The sequence below is a fragment of the Bubalus kerabau genome, chromosome 2 (assembly GCF_029407905.1).
Source record: "Bubalus kerabau isolate K-KA32 ecotype Philippines breed swamp buffalo chromosome 2, PCC_UOA_SB_1v2, whole genome shotgun sequence".
NCBI classification, from domain to species: Eukaryota; Metazoa; Chordata; class Mammalia; order Artiodactyla; family Bovidae; genus Bubalus; species Bubalus kerabau.
This window is the reverse complement of record NC_073625.1, coordinates 183,163,270-183,184,505: the sequence shown is the minus strand read 5'-3', so window position 1 is coordinate 183,184,505 and position 21,236 is coordinate 183,163,270. Positions and strand designations below refer to the sequence as shown.

The following is a 21,236-nucleotide window of genomic DNA, read 5'->3' as shown; positions in this document are numbered from 1 at the left end:
GGCTAGAACTCTATGGTAAAGAATGGTTACATTTAATTGCAAGCAAAGAGAAAGTGAAATGGTCATTTCATTAGCTATGGAGACTTCTTCAGTCCTTACAATTGGGTGATTTGTTACGTTTGTGGTAGCCTAACACAGCAAACGTAATACTAGTTGAATTTTAAAACTTCTGAAATGTAAAAGAAGAATAAGTTCTAGTTAGAGTTCTGACAAATGCATTTGTATTTAGAATGTATTTTTAAAAACTAAACTAGGACCTTAATTCAGTTAAGCCTGAAATAATTAAATCATTGTGATTTAAAAGCTCATAGAAAATAATATATCCATTGGAAGATAAATTATTTTGCTTACAGCAATTATGGCTTAACTGGTATATTATAAAACACATGTAGCATGCTATGGATTACTTACCATTTTCTTGTATAAGATCGCAAGATGCTTTACCGTATAAGCCAAAGAAGGGTGATCAGGAGCTAATGCTCGTCTCCGAATGTCTAAGGCTCTTTCATAAAGTTCTTCTGCTTTGTCATACTGTTTCTTTTCATTGCATAGAGCTGCCAGATTATTCAAAGACTGGGCACAGTCAGGGTGATCTGGCCCTAGAACTCTCTCCCTCATCTCCAAGGAACGCTTCAGAAACTGGTCAGCTGTTCTATGAACAAAAGACCCAGATGGTTTAAACTATTCTCTAGAAGTCAGAACCCTAGTCCTAATTAGGAGGAGAACTGAAGTACTTTTATTCTTAAATCCAAGATAGTTAAAATGAAGGATTCATCTCAAAATCCTCTTTCCCACCCCTCATCTCTTTCTGCCCTTTTCCAAAAATTAAATATGCCTTCCTAGAAGTGTGAGACCCTAAGGTGTCTGGATGATTGTCTCCATTCTCCACTTCACTCCTCCTAAAAGACAAACTCATAAATAGTTTCCAAAACAAACTTTTTATATCTTAAAATTTACTAAGTCAAACTCAAAGGATTTTGGTATTCTTTCCTTCTCCCTCCCTTTGGAGTTAGTACTAAACCTGGTTTTTTTCTTTTTTTTTTTTGGTATTTGGCTGCATTGTGCCATGCAAGATGGTTCCCTGACCAGGGGTAGAACCTGGGCCTCCACAGTGAAAGAGCCAAATCCTAACCACCAAGCTGCAAGGGAGCTCCCTAGTACTAAATAAGTTTTAATTAAAGAACCCTTTGTGGGACTTCCCTGATAGTGCAGTGGATAAGAATCTGCCAGCCAGTACAGGGGATATGTGTTCAATTCCTGGTCTGGGAAGATTACATATGCCCATGGACCAAAACTACTGAGCCTGTGTGCTACAACTATTGATGCCCACGTGCCCTAGAGCCCATGCTCTTCAACAAGAGAAGCCACCACTATGAGAAGCCTGAGTACCACAAGAAACAGTAGACCTTGCTCCTTTGTGAAGTGGGCTGCTGCTGCTACTGTTGCTAAGTCGCTTCAGTCATGTCCGACTCTGTGCGACCCCACAGATGGCAGCCCACCAGGCTCCCCCGTCTCTGGGATTCTCCAGGCAAGAACACTGGAGTGGGTTGCCATTTCCTTCTCCAATGCATGAAGGTGAAAAGTGAAAGTGAAGTCACTCAGTCGTGTCCGACTCTTAGTGACCCCATGGACACCAGGCTCCTCCATCCATGGGATTTTCCAGGCAAGAGTACTGGAGTGGGGTGCCATTGCCTCCTCCATGTGAAGTGGGCTAAATATTTGTATTTTTCTGATACCCAAAATGTCAAATCTATTGTATTTTGCTGACATACAAAGAAGTCCAAAAACACTCATTTTTCATAAAAGAGTCTTTTTGAGTCTATGCCCAAATAAATTGAAGAATAAAATTAGCAGCCATCTACATTCTTTTCTTTATTTTCCCTCAGTCCCAAGTTTGTTCTTATGTGAGATCTTTTGTACAATATCTACACAAACTCACTTGTTATAAACATATAAAATACTAAGGAAACTACAGAATATCTTTTTAGTTACTAAAGACACAATGTGAAAGGAAACAGTGGAGAAATTGTCATGGTCTTTGTTAAATGTGGCCATGTTCATAACATATCATACATGAAAAATTCTGTCGATTTTTTCTAGCTTGGCTTGATAGAAATGTAAAGCAACTTTGCATCTAAGAGATGAAATGAATATGTGTTTTCATTATTAACAGTATGGTACTCACTCTAGGTTGTTCTGAAGATAGTAGAGCACACCCAGTTCATTGAGGGTCCGAGCATTGTCAGGTGTATCCTTACCTAATGTGAGCTCTTCTAATTGTAGGGCCCGTCTACGTAAAAGGGAAAATCCATACTGGAGAAACACAGAAATTCACAACAATCATCAAGTAAGTGCAATCTCTGATTCTGAAGCAATATACTAGGGTTCTGAAAAAATCCTTTCTCCTTTTGTTTCCTTTAAAGTAGATTACAATTACTTTTAAGTATACTGAATTACTCTAATGATTATTAAAAAATATACATACTTCCCAGTGACTTCACATTCTTAAATTCATTTAAAACTATTTTGTGAAAATGACTATGATAATTTAGCAAAATGAACAGAATCCCTAAATGCATCAGAAAGATTAGGAAACAATGTGCATATATTAACCCTATTACTAAACATTTAATACCAGGTACTTAAAACTGCACATAGCACTTGCATCTAGTAGACAAGTAAGTCCTGGAAATCAAATGTATAGATAGCATAGGGAATAGTGGCAACAATACTGTATTATAATGATCAAACTTGCTAAGAGACCAGATCTTAATTATTCCAACTACAAAAAAGAAATAATTTTGTGATGTGACATTATGGTGTAATCAATCATATTACAATATATAAATGCATCAAATAAATATGTTGTACATCTTATATTTACACAATGTTAGATGTCAAATACATTTTAATAAAAAACTGAATATAGCATTTTAAGTTAAAATAAATATGCTATATTTATTTTATCAGCAGCTTAGAAAAATGAAAAATTTTTTGCATTTAAGGATAATAATTTCTTGGCATTTGAATGTAACATTAAATGTTTACTAAATTTCTTTTATTCTCTTTTAAAGCGCTTTAAAAAATTGAAACAGCTTTTAAGTCCATCTTCTAAAATCTAACCTTTATCATTTTTGTTAATTTTTATTGGAGTATAATTGCTTCACACTAAAATCTAATCTTTGAATTGTATAGTTCTACCTTTTAAAAATTAAAAAAAAATTTCCCCAGCTTTATTGAGATATAATTGACATATAACACTGTGTAAATTTAAAGTGTACAACATGATTATATGACATATGTATATAGTGTAAAATGATTACCAAAATATATAGTTCCACTTTTTAAACATATACTAATTTGTACTTCTCAGTAATACTAGTTTTTAAACATGTATTTTAAACCAGAAAATATTAATCAGTACTTCCCTAGAAATCAATTTAAAATCAAAAGTTTTTAAATATGTGAGGTTTATGCATCTACATTATGATACAGAGAGGTTCTTTTCCTTTTTGTTCAAAACACAACACAAAAGAAATCTCTCATTACCAAGTTGCCTTTTCTCCTTGCAGCTTTCTGACGAATTTTAAATGATTTCTTCCTAAAATGTTCAGCTTGTTCATATCTTAAAAAAAAAAAAAGTAAGTCAAAGGAAAGCAACATGTCCAAAGTGTCATACTTCAGTGAAATGAAAGCACCAATGCAAAGTCTTTTTTTGCTAATTAAATACAACATTATTTCTAGAAGTGATAGTCATAGGGAATGAAAAATCTTAAACAAAAATTTTCACAAAACAAAATCTAATAAATCCAGTCCTCCAAGTGGGCTTCCATGGGACTCAGTGGTAAAGAATCTGCCTGCCTATGCATGAGATGCAGGTTTGATCCCTGAGTTTAGGAGAGGGAAAATGGATCCCTGAAGAAGGAAATGGCAACCCACTCCAGTATTCTTGTCTGGGAAATCCCATGCATAGAGGAGTCTGGAGAGATACAGTCCATGGGGTCACAAAAGACTCAGACATGACTTAGCAACTAAAAGAACAAGTCTTCCAACTAGCTGACATTTAACTATTTTTCAGCTGATTAAACCCATTTTGAGTTTAAAAGGCAATCTCTAAAATTTCATTTCTAATTAAATGAAAATTCAAAACTTTAGTTTGCTATATCAGCTAATTTTTGGTCACATAATTGTGAAATTCACACAAAATCTGTGTGAAACAATATTTTTAGAAGTTAAAAGAAAAAATTCCAATATGTGTCACTTATGATTGAGCAAAAGAAATGATTTCAGATAGAGAAGAGATACCTATCAGAGGGCGTATTATACTAGGGATCAAACTTCTGTAAACTGCTAGATAATAAACAGTTTTGCCTTTGTGGGTTATGTGATTGCTACTGAAACTAAAAAGCTACTGTCGAAGCATGAAAGCAGCCACAGACAATATTTAAATGAAAAAAAACTATGGCTGTGTTCCATTACAACCTTAGATCCGAAACAGGGGACCTTCTGGACTTGGCATGTGGGTGATGGCTTGCTGTCCCCTGTGTTAGTAGGACTCAATATTACAAAGCCAGTCAGCAAAGGAGCTCATTTTCACATCCAGCTCTATGACTCCAAAGTCCATGTTCTGTCCTCCACACATCTTGAAACAGAGATAAACCTTGCAGTTCTAATTTTGTTTACCCCATGAAGACCCAGACCAAGAATAATATTTGAATATGATGGATTCAAAAGAATATAGGATAAGGAAAGTACAGGATAAAGAAAAGTACACAGCCACAAAACAATGCCTCCCACAGAAGTACATTAAGAACTGTAATTCCCTGTCAAAAAACCAGAGAATTACTCATTGAAATCTTACTTATCTTGTTTCTGGTACAAAGTTGCAAGTGCCTCAAGTTCGCGAGCAGTATGTGGATGGTCTGCACCGTAGGCGTTTTCTGAGATTTCCAGTGCTTGTTTATACAGCTGTTCTGCATTGCCAAACTTCTTCCATTGCACATACACACTTGCAAGTTGGTGGAGAGACTGAGCTACTTGTGGGTGATCTGGATCTAAAGCTGTTTCTCGAATTTCCAGAGACCTCTGCAAAGGCACAACAGCCTGGGGAAGAAAAAGGTTAAAGACCAATTAATGTGAGTGAAATCCTATAAGACTGGCCATCTGATTAGCACAACAAATGAAAGCTACATCAATTCCTAGGAAGGAGAAAAGAGTAAACATGAAGACCCACACAGTCTCTAACTCCCTGCTGAAGTTACCTGACTGAGAAGGCCTAGATCCTTGAGAAATCGCCCCAGGGTTTCATAAAGGTCAGCTAAGCAAACCATGCTCTCTTCGCCTTCACAGTTTTTCTCATACTGCTTCAATGAATCAAAGTATTCTGCTGCCATTGCGCTTTTGTCTTTGCCAACAAACTGCCAGTAACTCAGCAACTCAGCAAAATGTCCTCTGTTTCAACAAATAACAGTAATATAATGAAAAAGAAACGTTAAACCCCACTACCGAGTGAAGATGCCACAAATTCATATCAAGCTACTGACAGTGTATTTGGAGGCCAGTCCAGTGTAGTGCGGTAAAGGTGTAAACTGGGCCTGCCATCTGAGTCCACAGCACTCTCGCTGTGTTCTCTCTTACCTCATCATTCTCGACTGCAGAAGGAGCACCCAGACATCACCTGCCTCAAGTGTTGCTTTAAGGAGATTATGACATGTAGCAAGTACTACACAGTGTTGGCTGTTACCATTAATGCCATTATGGTTATTCACCAATGGAACCCTATCAGAATCCTGTTTAGACTTTTTATGATATGCAGTCAACTGCTGAGTTCACCCCAAAATTATTTTAAATGATGGAAATACGAACAGAAGAAACAAAGCACAGGCAAGCTGTCAGAATGCCTGCTTTGTATTTTCATCAAGGGATGGAATGATAAAAGTAAGCTTATTCATCTCTAGATGGTATTAAGTAGGATGGAGAGCTGTTAAAGCAGAGGATGAATCGCATTTTAAATCATGAAAAACTGGATGGAGATCAGAAATAATTTATGAGCTGCAACAAAGAAATTTGAGAGACATCATTAAGGAATAAAACAAATTATGCAGCTAAGTTATGAGAAGTGTCTAAATTTCTAGGTGAGACAGAGGTGGGGCTTAGAGGTCAGAAGGTTGGCTCATAAAAAGGTGATTCTGCAAGAGGCAAATTCAGACACACCAGGAGATAACAATGAGACATAAAGGATTTCCCTGGTGGGTCAGTGGTTAAGACCTGGCGCTTCCACTGCACTGTGTGTGGGTTTGACCTCTGGTAAGAGAAATAAGATCCCACATGCCACATAGTACAGCCAAAAAGAATAAAAACTTAAAAAAGATTATTATAAAAAAAGGGTAATCCTTTCTTTAAATTCTGACACCAGTCAGATCCTATGAAGAGCCCAAAGTCTGGTTTGAAGGCTATACTTTAAAATACTTGGATGCCCTAAGAGGTAGACATCATGAACCACCTCTCTGGGTGGTCTGGATTTAAACCTGCTTCAGTGAAAGATTAAGATACAAAGCTATCTCAAGAGCATTCCAGCTCTGATTTTATAAAAACAATACTCTATTTTTTTTGTTTGGGCTTCCTTGGTGGCACGGATGGTAAAGAATCTGCCTGTAACGTGGGAGACTTTGGTTTGATCCCTGGGTTGGGAAGATCCCCTGGAGGAAGGCATGGCAACCCACTTCAGTATTCTTGCCTGGGAATCCCCATGGACAGAGGAGCCTGGTGGGCTACAGTCCATGAGGTTGCAAAGAGTCAGACATGACTGAGTGACTAAGCACAGCACAGCATCTTTTTTGTTTATCTCTTGGAAAAAGTAGACGTGGCTATTTGCATTTTTGCAAACTGTTTAAAATTTCTCCCACATTGTTTTATATTATGGTTACCACTGAAAGTGGACTAATTTTTAAATGAAGAATGCCATTTTCCCATTACACCGAACAACTGTTTGAATCTGTTTTTCTGGGGAAAGATGTCCTACAAATACGTTTTTTACCTTTTATAGAGGTTTTGAGATACAAAGAGGTTAAGAAGACAATCATGCAGCTTCTGTTTACTTCCCTGCTGCTGGAAAAGCCAAGGCAGTTCATCTGCACTCCTCCAAGTCACTCGGTCCTGACTATTAGAAAAGAAGGGACAACATTCAGTAGTACTGTCCCACAGTGAGATTGCTTTAAAAGACTACTGGCAAATGTTAAAGGAGGAGATATATATTTGATATATATCCTATCCCTGACTCTATGAATAATACTGAGAAAATTAGGTAAAAATCAGAAACTTTATAAACCTAACTATGGAAATAAAGTAATATTCAGGACCACTGATCAAACTCGATAGGTATTTTCCTATACCTATAGAGTAGGCACTGAACTATTAAAAAAACCATCAATGGGACACAAATTGAATTATCAGAAAAAAACATCAATGGACACAACTGTACACACACCCAGGTATTTACAGACACACACATATTTTTAAACTACTTAAACTATTTAACTAGAATAAAATAAAAATAATAAAATGATCCTGCATTGATTTCACTTAAATCTTCAGCATAATATTAAAAGACTGACTTGCATAATTATATTTTTGTTCTTTTGGCATTAACAGAAGAGGACTTAACCTTTAAAATAATAAGTAAATTTTTATACATTAAGTTATTCTAAGAAAGAAAAAAATAAGGACACAGAGGTACAGTGTGTTGCAGAAGCTAAGAACAACAAAATGCACATTTGTAATACCTTAGCTGCATGGTAAAGTAGTTGGTTAGCTTTTGTCTGTATGAAGCAATAATGGTGGGGCTTTCCATGTATTCTAGTCTCACTGTTTCCCAAGCCTATGGAGAAAAAGAAAAAATATTACAGTCTATTTTCTGTAAGTCACTGTACATCTAACAGTGAATTTTTAAAATGAAATTTATAATTACTTCAATTTATAGTTGTATAATAGAAATAGCATTAGAATATTTAAAAATTCAGTATATATTTATGTGACAACTGACATGAGAATTCTTGTTAGAACTCAAAATATAATACAATTCAAACTTTTAGTGAATACATTAAAAATCTGAAATGTGGACTGCAAAAGTACTAAAAGCAGCAAACTATATTTAAGTGATATATTAATACTACAAAGGAGAAAGATAAGCCTGTGAAATTACAAATATTCCACACCTACATATAACACAGCATACTCAAATGAAAGAATTTATTTACATTAGTTTACATATGTAAATTAACCATGGCATTGAAGGGCTTCCCAGGTGGCATTAGTGGTAAAGAACCTGCCTGCTAATGCAAGAGACTTAAGAGATGTGGGTTCAAGGGAAGATACACTGGAGAAGGAGATGGCAACTCATTCCTGTATTCTTGCCTGGAAAATTCCATGGACAGAGGGGTCTGGTGGGCTACAGTCCAGGGGGTTGTAAAGAATTGGACAGGACCGAACACACACACACACACACACACACACACATACTCAATCCTAGAGAATGTTCCATGTGCACTTGAACAGAATGTGTATTCTGCTATTTTTGATGTAATGTCTTGAAAATATCAACTAAGTCTAACTATTATATTGTATCATTTTGGCTGTCTATTGCTTTACTGATTTTCTGTCTCAAAGATCTGTCCATTGATGTGAGTCAAGTGTTAAAGTCTCCTACTATTATTGTATTCCCATCAATTTATCCCTTTATGTCTGTTAGTATTTATGTATTTAGTTGCTCCTATATTGACTGAATATATGTTGATGAGTGTACTATCATCTCCTTGTATTGATCCTTTTATCATAATATAGTATCCTTCTTTATCTCTCTTTATAACCTTTGACTTAAAGTCTATTTTGTCTGATATGAATGTTGTAACCCCTGCTTTCTTGTCATTTCCATTTGTTTGAAATGATTTTTTCCATCCTCTCACTTTCAATCTGTGTGTATCATTTGCCCTAAAATGAGTCTCTTGTAGGCAGCATATTCTAGACTCTTTTTTTTTATCCTTTCTGCGACTATGTGTCTTTTGATTTGAGCATCCAGTCCATTGGCATTTAAAGTAATTATTAATAGAAATATATTTATTATTATTTTAAATCATGTTTTTCCATGGTTTTATATTTCTTCTTTGTTCCTTTCTTTTTCTTTTTCCTTTTGGGGTTTGATGATTTTCTTTTGCATTATGCTTATATTCTCTTCTTTTTGGTTTTTGTAAATCTATTATATGTTTTTGATTTGTGGTTACCCTATGTTTCATGTATGCTAACCCCCTTCCTATATCTGCTTGCCTTAGACTGGTAGTTGTATGGCTCAAACACATTCATTCTAGGAAAAAAAAAAAAATCTACATTTTCTTATGCTCGTCCCCCACATTTTATGATCTTGATGTCCTCTTTTATATCTTCATGTTTGTCCTTTTGCTGTTTGTTGTGGTTATCACCACTTTGACAGAAATTTTTAAATATCTGTGTACCAGTGGTTCAGTGGTAAATTTGCCTGCCAATGCATGAGACGCAGGTTCAATCCCTGGGTTGGGAAGATCCCCTGGAGAAGGTAATGGCAACCTACTCCTGTATTCTTGCCTGGGAAATCCATGGACAGAGGAGCCTGACGGGCTATAGTCAATAAGATCGCAGAAGAGTCGGACATGACTTGGTGACTAAATAACAAACCAGCTTATTTAAATGATTTACTTTCCAATTGTGGTTTTCTCTTCCCTATTGATTCTTACTTCTCTCCTATTTAGATAAGACCTTTCAATATTTCCTTTAGGATGGGTTTAGTATTGCTGTTTTTTTTTTTTTTTTTTAAGTTTTTGCTCATCTGAAAAGTTCTAAATGATAATCTTGGAGGGTAGAGTATCCTAGGCTACAGATTTTTCTGTTTTAGGACTTTGAATATATTTTGTCATTCTATTCTGGTCTGTGATGTTTCCGTAGAGAAATCAGCTGATAGCCTTATGGGGATTCCCTTATAATTAACTCTTTGTTTTTCTCTTGCTTCCTTAAGTATCTTCTCTTTATATTTTGTTGTTATTCAGTTGATAAGTCATGTCTGACTCTGCAACCACATGAACTGCAGCATGCCAGGCTTCCCCATCCTTCACTATTTCCCAGAGTTTGTTCAAACCCATATCCATTGAGTCAGTGATGCCATCCAACCATCTCATTCTCTGTCACCCCCTTATTCTCTTGCACTCTTTATGTTTAACTTTTGCCATTTTTTTTATTATAGTATGTTTTGATATAGGTCTGTTTGGGTTTATCTTGCTTGGGACCCTCTGTGCCTCCTGTACACAGGAAGATATGTTTCTTTCTTTAGGTTTGGGAAATTTTCAGGCATAATTTCTTCAAATATATTTTCAATCCCCCTTCTCTCTTTCTTCTCCTTCTGGGATCCCTATTATGTATAGACTGACATGCTTTCATAGTATCCCATAAGTCTCATATTGCTTTTTTTTTTTTTTAATTCATTTGGTTTTCTGTCTGCTGTTCTGATAGGGTGATTTCCATTATTCTATCTTCCAGATCACTTATTCATTCTTCTGCATTATTTATTCTGCTATTCATTGCCTTTAGCTCAGCTTTCATTTCAGCAAGTGAATTTTCTAATTTTTCTTGGCTCCTCCTTCTAGTTTCTAGTCTCTTTTTACAGTAACCTACATTACTATGAATAGTCCTTTTTAATTCCTTCAGTATTTTCATTATCTTGTTGTTTCAGTGTCTATTAGATTGAAGAAGTCTGTCTCATCATTTGTTCTTTCAGGGGAATCTCTTGATCTTATTTGGGAGTGGTTCCTCTGCTTCGTTTTACTTATATTTCTCTTACTCTATGGATTTAGGAGAAACAGTTATCTACTGTGGTCTTGGAGGACCATTTTTATGTGGGAGCATCCCTGTGTAGCCTGTGTGGACTTAATATTTTTTGGTATGAGGGCCATAAGAGAATACTAGGAACAATTACAGGTCAACAAATTCAACAACTTAGAAGAAATGGACAACTTTCTAGAAACATACAATTCAGCAAAACTGAATCAAGAAGAAATAAATAACTTGAACAGGCCAATAACTAGAAGTAAAACAGAATCTGTAATTTATAAACTCCTTACAAACAAAAGTCAAAGGCCAGATAGCTTCACAAGTGAATTCTACCAAACATACAAGGAAGAACTTATACCAGTCTTTCCTAAACTCTTCTAAAAGACTGAAGAGAAAGGTACATTCCCAAAGAAACTCTATGAAGCCACCATCACCTTGATACCACACCAGACACTTCTGAAAAAGAAAATTATAGGCCATCTTTGATGAATGTAGTTGCAAAAATTCTTAACAACATATTAATAAACTGAATTCAACGACACATAAAGATCATACACCACCACAACCAAGATGGATTCATCCCAGAGTCATAAGGATGATTTAATATATGCAAATTAATTAATGTGATATACCATATCAACAAAAGAAAAGACAACACATGATCATCTCAATAAAGGCAGAAAAAGTATTTGAGAAAATTCAACATCCATCTATGATAAAAACTCTTACCAAAGTAGATCCAAAGGGAACATATCTCAGCATAATAAAAGCTATTTATTACAGGCCCACAGCCAGTATAATACTCAATGGTGAAAAGATGAAAGCCTTCTCACTAAAATCTGGAAGAAGACAAAGATGCCCACTCTCCCCACTTCTCAACATAGTATTTGAAGTCCTAGCCACAGCAATCAGACAAAAAAAAAAAAAAAAGAAAGAAAAAAGTAAAAGGTATTCAAATTGGTATGGAAGAGTTAAAATTGTCATTATATGCAGATGACATGATACTGCATATAGAAAACTTTAAAAACTCCACAGAAAAACTACTAGAAGAGATAAATGAATTCAGGAAGATAGTAGGATATAAGATTAACATAAAGAAATCAGTTGTATTTCTTTACACTAAAAGTGAAATATTAGAGAATGTAAAAAAATATTCTTTTTAAAGTCATAGCAAAAAATAAAATACTTAGGAGTAAATCTTACCTAGGAGGTGAAAGACTTTATGCTGAGAGCTATAAAACATTAATAAAGGAAACAATATGATTCAAAAAAATAGAAGATATCCCATGCTCTTGGATTGGAAGAATTAATATTGTTAAAATGGACATACTACGCAAAGCAAACTATAGATTTAATGTGATCCCTACCAAATTACCCATGACATTTGTCACAAAACTAGAACGAATGATCCTAAAATTTATATGGAACCATAAAAAGACACAGAATTGACAAACAATCCTTAGGAAAAAGAACAAAGCAGGAGGCATAACCCCCCAAGACTTCAGACAGTACTACAAAGCTATAGCAACCAAAACAGCATGGTATTGGCACAAAAACAGACCTATGGATCAATGGAACAAAATAGCCAAGAAAAACCCACACACCTACTGTCAATTAATTTTTGACAAAGGAAGCAAAAAAATACAATGGAGAAAAGACAGTCTTTTCAAAAGCAAGTGGTGTTAGCAAAGCTGTACAGCTGCATGTAAATCAGTGAAGTTAAAACTCATCCTCCCACCATACACAAAAACAAACTCAAAATGACTTAAAGACTTAAATATAAGACATGACACCATAAAACTCATAGAAGAGAACATAGGCAAAACATTCTCTGACATAAACTGTACCAATGTTTTCTTAGGTCAGTCTCCCAAGGCAATAGAAATAAAAGCAAAACTAAACCATCAGGGCTTAATCAAATCATAAACAAACAGACAAACAAAGGGAGAATATATTTGCAAATGATGTGACCAACAGAGGTTTAGTTTCCAAAATATACCAACAGATCATACAACTCAATAACAAAAAACCAAACAACCCAATCAAGAAATGAGCAGAAGACCTAAGTAGATATATCTCCAAAGAAGACATACAGATGGTGAATAGGCATATAACAAGATACTCATTATTGCTAATTTTTAGAGAAATGTAAATTGAAACTACAGTGAGGTACCATCTCACACCAGTCAGAATGGCCATCATTAAAGTCTACAAATAACAAATGTTGGAGAGGGTGTAGAGAAAAGGGAACCCTCCCATAGTGCTGGTAGGGATGTAAGCTGGTATAGCCACTATGGAAAACAGCATGGAGGTTTCTTTAAAAATTAAAAATAGAGTAATCATAAGAGCTGGCAATTCCACTCTTGGCATTTATCCAGAAAAAACTGTAATTCAAAAAGATACATGCACTTCTGTGTTCATGGTAGTTCTCTTTACAATAGCCAAGACATGGAAAAAACCTAAATGTCCATCAATAGGAGAATAGATGAAAAATACATGGTACATATATGCAATGGAATATTTATTCAGCCATAAATAAAAGAATTAAAATGCAGCATGGATGGACCTAGTGATTTTCATACTAAGCGAAGTCAGAAAGAGACAAACTGTATGATTACCACTTATATGTGGAATCTAAAATATGACACAAATGAACATATCTGTGAAACAGAATCACAGACATAGAAAACAAATTTGTGTTTTCCAAGGGGAAGGGGTAGTTGGGGAGGGAAGGATTGGGAATTTGGGATTAACAGATGCAAATTATGTGGTACAAAAAAAGGAGTTATATTAGTCATTATTTACTAGGTGCTAGAAATCATGTTTAGGACTTCACCAGGACCAATTAATTATTCACCATTTCAGTTAATTATCTTCACAACCCCCGAGGTAAGCAGAAAACATCTGCCCAAGGCTCAGAGAAATTGCCCAGGGTTACATTAAGCTGTAAAGAGCTGGGCTGTGAACTGAGGCAGAGTGACAGAACCCAAGCTCTTAAAATACGTATACTACACCAACAATACAATGAAACATAAAATTGAAAAAACGTTTTTCAGAAAAAACTACCTTTTAAAGTAGTAGCCATTTCATAAAGGTATTTACTTCATAAGAATATTAGCCAAATTTTGTATCTAACCTAAAATTACTGGAAAAATATCTGTAATGCCAAATGAGATTTCAATTTTGTCTTTTAATTAAAATATTTGAAAAAATATGGTATTATATAGCATAATACATATGCAATGATATGTAGATATTTCAATAAGTGAAAAAACCTTACTAAGATAACATTTACCTGTAGATGTTGAAACTTGAGCAAACCACAACCATAAGTCAACAAACACATTTTGTGTAAACTGTGAATAAGGGAGGTCAAGACAGTCCAGGACATCTCAGGATAGAGTTCCATCAATTCTGACTCATTCACACCATTGTGACTAATATTTACAAGGCAGAGAATCTAGGTAGATAAAATAAATTAACAGTGATTATACAGTACCTCTATTGTTAACTAATAGCCATTAAAATGTCCATAATTCTTTTACGCTTATTAACTTATTCAAATTTATCATTCAAGTGATTTAATAAACCAAGAAACAGATTTCTTAAAATAAAACACACTTTCCAAAAGACACTAATCAAGAATAAGACAGTGTACATATAAAATGTAGCATGCCAAAGATAGCATACATATAGAAAAAGTAAACTAATTAAAGAGTTCCAATTCTGGGAAGATGGTGGAAGAAAACAACCCTCTTAGTACAAATGCATCTTAATATCAGATAACAACAAGTAAAAAAACATTTCTAAAATCATAACTGAACCTTCAGAAAAGAAAGGGAAATCTCCCAAGTATCCCAAATAGGAAACTGAAAATTTAGATAAATAAATAGCAGAACAAGAAGACAAGGAAGGAAGCTTGTGGGCTTAGAGGTAGAATGAAAAGTCCAGGAGGGAGGAGGGTTCAGGATGGGGAACACGTGTATACCTGTGGCGGATTCATGTTGCTATATGGCAAAAGCAATACAATATTGTAAAATTAAAAAATAAAATTAAATAAAAAAAAAGAAAAGTCCAACCTACAGGAACCCCCCCAAGCTGAGAAATAAACACAAAAATGGATCCAGGTTAAAACTATAAGGGCTCAGCAAGGTTGTTAGTGAATTTCCGAAAACTAAGTTGAATAACCAGCAACAAAAAAGTTTTACAAGTTATTTTAACTACTACAGAGTCATTAGAAACAAATTTTAACAAAAGATGTTCAAAACTTTTATGGGAAAGAAGATAAAATGTTATTTGAAAATCATCCAAGAAGATGACTAAATAAATGGAGAACTATCTAGTTTTTCATGAAGGAGAAGATATAAGATAATTTCCCCCAAATTAGCCTCTAAATTCAGTGCAATTCCAATTAAAATTGCATATTGAATTTCCATGGCACTTGCTGAGCCAACTCTAAAGATACACATGGGAAATGAGCCAAGACAACTATGAAAAATATTAAGAAGGGGTTTGCCCAATGAAATATCAAAGCTTACTTTAAAGTTCTAATAATTAAAACAATGGTATTGATAAGGAATAGTAAATTGGAACAGAAGAGCCTAGAAACAGACTCACGTTTATATATGAGCTTGATACCTGAGAGGTGGCATTCCCAATCAGTAGAAAAGATATATAAAATAAAATGAACAATTAACTAGCTATATTTTAAAAGATTAAGAATTAGGCTCCTGGGAATTCCCTGAAGTATCCCAGGTTCAATTCCTGGTCAGGGAACTAAAATCCTGCAAGCTGTGCAGTGTGGCAAAAAAAAAAGAATATTCCTTCCTCACACAATAAATAAAAATATGTAATGTGCATTAAGGACGTACACATGAAGAACAAAATTATAAAATATTTTGAAGGGAAAAATATGAAATCATTTTTATGACAGCAAAGGATTTTTAAAAAATAAGATAAACAGGCATAAACCATAAAAGAAACTATGGATAAATCTCACTTTATTAAAACAAAACTTTGTATAATGATGTCATAAGGTTAAAACACAAGAACAGGGAAGATATTAATTTGTAAACTCTATAACAAAGAATTTGTATTCAATATGCAGAACCTTTAAAAACTAACAGATCAACAAGAAAAGTCAACTCAGTTAAAAAATGGGTAAAGGACCTGACCCAGCAATTCACAGAAGATGAAACAAGAAAAGCCAAGAAGCATGAAAAGATGAAAAATCTCCATGATAATCAGGAAAATGAAGATTCCCTGAGATATCACTTCTGGTCATAAGCACGCTATGGCAGTGGGTATAGTATATGCTTGAAACATATTTAACATTACAGGGATTTACCATTTACTTCGATTCACACACAAATGCAAACATGGCAAAATAATCTTCCCTTTATAACTTTATTACATTTTACCTGTTTCATTAGTTCTTTATCTGTATCGTTTGCCAAGGACTCCTGGATAGATCGCAGAACAAGTCTATATAATGAAACAGTATCTTGACAATGGAAACACTGAAGAAGGATTTTATCTAAATTGCCTGCTCTCCCAGCACTGTTGGAATTGAGAACAGATTTAATTTCTTACAGTCTGCCAACAACTGAATAATTGGGGGTAAATAAAAACAATGCTCTACTTTATCTATTTTTATACTGTTCAACTGGTAACAACAGGAATTCGATAAAACATGGCCCAGGAAAACATTAGTTTTATGGGACTGCTAGAATCATCAGAGTTATTTTAGTATACCATTTAATTCAATGTAATAAACATATGCTGGGAATTAACTATGTATCAAGTAATTACTGCACACTATGGAACATAAAAAAAATGACATGATACATCTAGATGCACACCACCTACATACAGGAAGCAAGAAAATAATTACAAATAAGTATTATTAGTTAGCCATGCAAACTAAATTTAAACAAACAGAACCAGAATTTAGAAAATATCAGCTTAAGGAAAACAGTAGATAGGGTTTGTTTTAAAACAGTACATAATATTTACCAGTAGTTTCTTTTTTTTAATATGTAAAGAATGGTGAAAAAACAAAAAATGGTCCATAGTCCCTCTTAAAAGAGATTACTTGAAAAAATACGAAATGCATGACTCAACACTTTTGAATTGTACTCATGCAAGCCACTGTTGCTCTCAGATTCACTGCTACAACTCTGGGGACAAGGGGAGGGGTCAGTGAAAATATCACAGGCAATTCAAAGTTTTGAAAGATTTTCTTCATTTCAAATTTGGTGCTTCAGGTGAGAATGTGGAATTGAGAGACAAGAGTACTAGTTTCAGTTTCCCCAGTATGAATTGTGCTAGGATTACAACCTACTCTGATGAATACCAAAACAAGTATTAGTCTTTTTTTTTTTTTTACCTCTGGTTTCAAACAGACAAAGTAAGGTGAGGCTGTCCTGAAGAAGTAAAAGTAGTAAAACTCTCCACTGCTTATATAAAGGCACATTACAAATGAGTGTCTAAAATAGAAGTCTCTGCTGTAAGATGAAATGTTTATCAGGATGTGGGAACAGAGACAATTAAAAATTCCTACCAATATACCTATCTACTGATATTGAAAGATACCTGAAATAACACTTTTTATGCCTCATTTGCCTCCTCACTTTCCCAAAACTACGGGCCTCAAGGTGACAATTTAGAACAAAGATGGCCTTCTTTTGCAGCCCCAAGTTGAGAAAAGGTTAGTGTGATGAAAACCAGACAAATATATTCAACAAGTTCTGATATTCACGGGCTAGCAATTTTCAGTCGTCACATTATCATGGATGTCAAGCTACAGCATCACAGTCAAGTCGTAGTATCACAGTTAGAACACCAGAATCTTAGTGGCCTGAGAGATTGCCATAATGCTCAGTTCTGTTCCACACAGTGAAGAAGCATTCTGCAGCAAACACAAAATTGCTGAAGATAACATAAAATAACTACCACTTACCGTGCAATCATTTTGCCGAAAAGAGTGACGTAAAGAGCATTGCAGGTTGTAGCAGAACGACAGTGTCGTTCTAGCTTCTTCTCCTGTACCAATTAACCAAAAAAACAAAACAAAACAAAACAAAAATACAAAACCACCCTGGAATTAAGTGGCCTTTACAACTGAGCCATCAGCAAATGTCCCTGAAGAAATAACACAGTTCCTGCCACCTCATCAGTGGCATGACTGCCGTGTTGTGGTAAACTACAAGTGTTGTCAACATACAAATGCCTTTTCACTTTTAAAATACTGCTTAATATAATATAGTAAAGTAAGCCTTAAGACCAAAGTCTTTTTTATTGCTTGTTCTATATCTGTTATTAGTTTAAGGGTAAATGCATTTAACAAAGTAATGACTAAATTCCAATTTTCCTTGGAACCACACAGAGTTCCCATATTGAATTTTAAGTCTCATATAAGGTATTTTTTTTTAATAAAGAAGGCTATAGAGAGTAAAAGAGAGCAGCAAAATTAAAAATACTTACCTGCTCTTTACTCAATTTAATGTCTACAGAGTGGCATTCTGCAATTATAATAGATTTTGCATCTTTTGGATTTAAAGGGTCAAGATGAAGTGTAGGCCACAGCCTTTTATTTAAAGAAAAAGAAAAATGAAATTCTTTTCTAATGAAACAACAAAGCTTCCCATAATACAAATCAAAGTCCATTATAAGAATTAATTTTTTATACTACCTTCATAAAATTAATCTGTTAAATATAGTAAGTAATATTATTTCCTTTATACATGTTATAATATGCATGTCATTACTTTTAGCAATTAATCACAACAAACACTGTTATAACATAAAAGCTTATATAGTGGCAGTAAACTGGTAAAACATTTCTAGTTCTATGTTCTATACAATCAGTAAAATAACATCGGTATTGGTACCTATGAGGAATAGTGCCAGACATAGTCTTTGACCAAACATTACTTGTAATTCAGTCAAATTTAATCACCCTATAACATCCATTCTCAATGAAGTGCTGAAATTCTTTGTTGGAGAAGGGAAATCTTATGCTTTTTATAAACCATAAATCTGTGCTTTATACATAAAAAGTGTAAGATTTCCCCTCCCCAGCAAGCTAGTGAAGGTGATGGAATTCCAGCTTAGCTATTTCAAATCCTAAAGGATGGTGCTTTAAGGTGTTGCACTCAATATGCCAGCAAATTTGGAAAACTCAGCAGTGGCCACAAGACTGAAAAATGTCAATTTTCACTCCAATCCCAAAGAAAGGCAATGCCAAAGAATGTTCAAACTACTGTACAATTACGCTCATTTCACATGCCAGCAAGATTATGCTCAAAATCCTTCAAGCTAGGCTTCAACAGTATGGGACCAAGAACTTCCAGATGTACAAGCTGGATTTAGAAAGGGCAGAGGAATCAGAGATCAAATATCCAACATCCATTGGCTCATAGAAAAAGCAAGAGAGTTCCAGAATAACATCTATTTCTGTTTCATTGACTAGGCTAAAGCCATTGACTGTGTGGATCACAACAAACTGTGGAAAATGTTTAAAGAGGTGGAAATACCAGACCACCTTATCTGCCTTCTGAGAAACCTGTATGCAGGTCAAGAAGCAACAGTTAGAACTGGACATGGGACAACAGATTGGTTAAAAATTGGGAAAGGAGTACATAAAGTCAGTATATTGTCACACAGCTTATTTAACTTATATGCAGAGTACATCATGCAAAATGCCAGGCTGCATGACTCACAAGCTGGAATCAAGATTGCTGGGAGAAATATCAATAACCTCAGATATACAGATGACACCACCCTAATGCAGAAAGCAAAGAGGAACTAAAGAACATCTTGAGGAAGGTGAAAGAGTGATAAAGCTGGCTTAAAACTCAACATTCAAAAAACCAAGATCATAGCATCTGGGCCCATCACTTCATGGCAAACAGCTGGGGAAAAAGTGGAAACAGTGACAGGTTTTATTTTCTTGGGCTCCAAAATCACTGTGGACAGTGACTGCAGCCACAAAATTACACTTGCTCCTTGGAAGAAAAACTATGACAAACCTAGACCGCATATTACAAAGCAGAAACATCACTTTGCCAGCAAAGGTCCATATAGTCAAAGCTATGCTTTTTCCAAGAGTCATGTATGGGTATGAGTCATGTTTCTCACAGCTGGTGAGAAATATTTCTATCTCTGCATTTTAAACCAAAACTGTCAGCAAAAGGACCCAATTGCACTGAGTATACTTTTAATCTTTGCAAGAAAGCTGAGTGCTGAAGAATTGATGCTTTCGAATTGTGGTGCCAGAGAAGACTCTTGAGAGTCCTTGGACAGCAAGGAGATCAAACCAGTCAATCCCAAAGGAAATCAACCCTGAATATTCATTGGAAGGACTGAAGCTGAAGCTCCAATACTTTAGCTACCTGATGGAAAGTGCCAACTCACTGGAAAAGACCCTGATGCTAGAAAAGATTGAAGGCAAGAGGAGAAAGGGGACACAGAGGATGAGATGGTTCGATGGTATCACTGACTCAATCAATGGGTGTGAGTTTGAGCAAACTCTAGGAGATAGGGAAGAACAGGGAAGCCTGGTATGTTGCAGTCCATGGGGTTGCAAAGAGTCAGACATGACTTAGCAGCTGAACAACAAATACACATATATCTGTTTTTCTTCATGAATTTATGTATGGTATATGTGTGATATTAAAATTTCTTGGTAGGGAGGTGATTAGGAAAAGCATTACTAAAAATGCTCCTGGGGTAGAGAGACAAAAATAGATTGAGAAACACCACTTCACAGAACTCAACCACTGCATCCCTTTTTAAGTGTTGGACTTGCATTTCAGGATCGCAGATGGCTAGTCTTATTTTTCCTGGCCCAGCTCTTCCCTTGTTTTCCTCACCCATAAATTTAACTGCCTACCAGACAGAAATCACCAATTGGAGCTATTTAACTGACAACTCAAACAAACCATGTCTGAAAACAAAACTCATGACCTTTCCTCCACAAACCTGCCTGCCCTCTGTGTTTCCCATCTTAGTTCATGGAACCACAATTTACTTTATTTCTCAAGCCAGAAACCTGGGGGCCATCCTAGTCTTCTCCCTCACATCTCAGATCTAACTTCCCACAAAATGCTATAGATTGCATCCTTTTCCTGAATTTGTCCACTTCTCCCTATCCTCACTCCCACTTACATGAAAAATATAAGAAATAATCACGTATCAAACACCTTTCTTTGTACTTAAAATATTTCATGTAACCAGAAATAACTAATGTTAGCAGCTTACCTCCACGCTGGAGGGCATGTTTCTACATTCACAGAAACAATTACTCTTACATTCACAGGCAGGGGATCTATCAGCCATTTCATGTGTTTTTCAACTTGCTTAAAAATATAAAAACAAAATTCCAT

The 21,236-nt window shown here is 35.1% G+C and overlaps 1 protein-coding gene across 2 annotated transcripts in view; it reads right to left on the bottom strand.

Annotated features, from left to right (window-relative positions):
- Nucleotides 1-21,236, bottom strand: part of NPHP3 (nephrocystin 3) — a 51,572-nt gene that overhangs the window by 3,459 nt on the left and 26,877 nt on the right. The window contains exons 13-24 of one of the 2 annotated variants that reach the window (XM_055569677.1): nt 21,112-21,209; nt 18,334-18,436; nt 17,810-17,892; nt 16,269-16,407; nt 14,144-14,308; nt 7,782-7,876; nt 7,037-7,159; nt 5,262-5,451; nt 4,862-5,103; nt 3,550-3,625; nt 2,186-2,313; nt 412-652 (exon numbers count right to left, since the gene is read on the bottom strand). In XM_055569677.1, coding sequence (XP_055425652.1) covers nt 412-652; nt 2,186-2,313; nt 3,550-3,625; nt 4,862-5,103; nt 5,262-5,451; nt 7,037-7,159; nt 7,782-7,876; nt 14,144-14,308; nt 16,269-16,407; nt 17,810-17,892; nt 18,334-18,436; nt 21,112-21,209 — 1,683 coding nt within the window. Of the gene's footprint in view, nt 1-411; nt 653-2,185; nt 2,314-3,549; nt 3,626-4,861; nt 5,104-5,261; nt 5,452-7,036; nt 7,160-7,781; nt 7,877-14,143; nt 14,309-16,268; nt 16,408-17,809; nt 17,893-18,333; nt 18,437-21,111; nt 21,210-21,236 lie in introns of those variants that run through there. The other variant, XM_055569678.1, reaches the window with a different exon arrangement.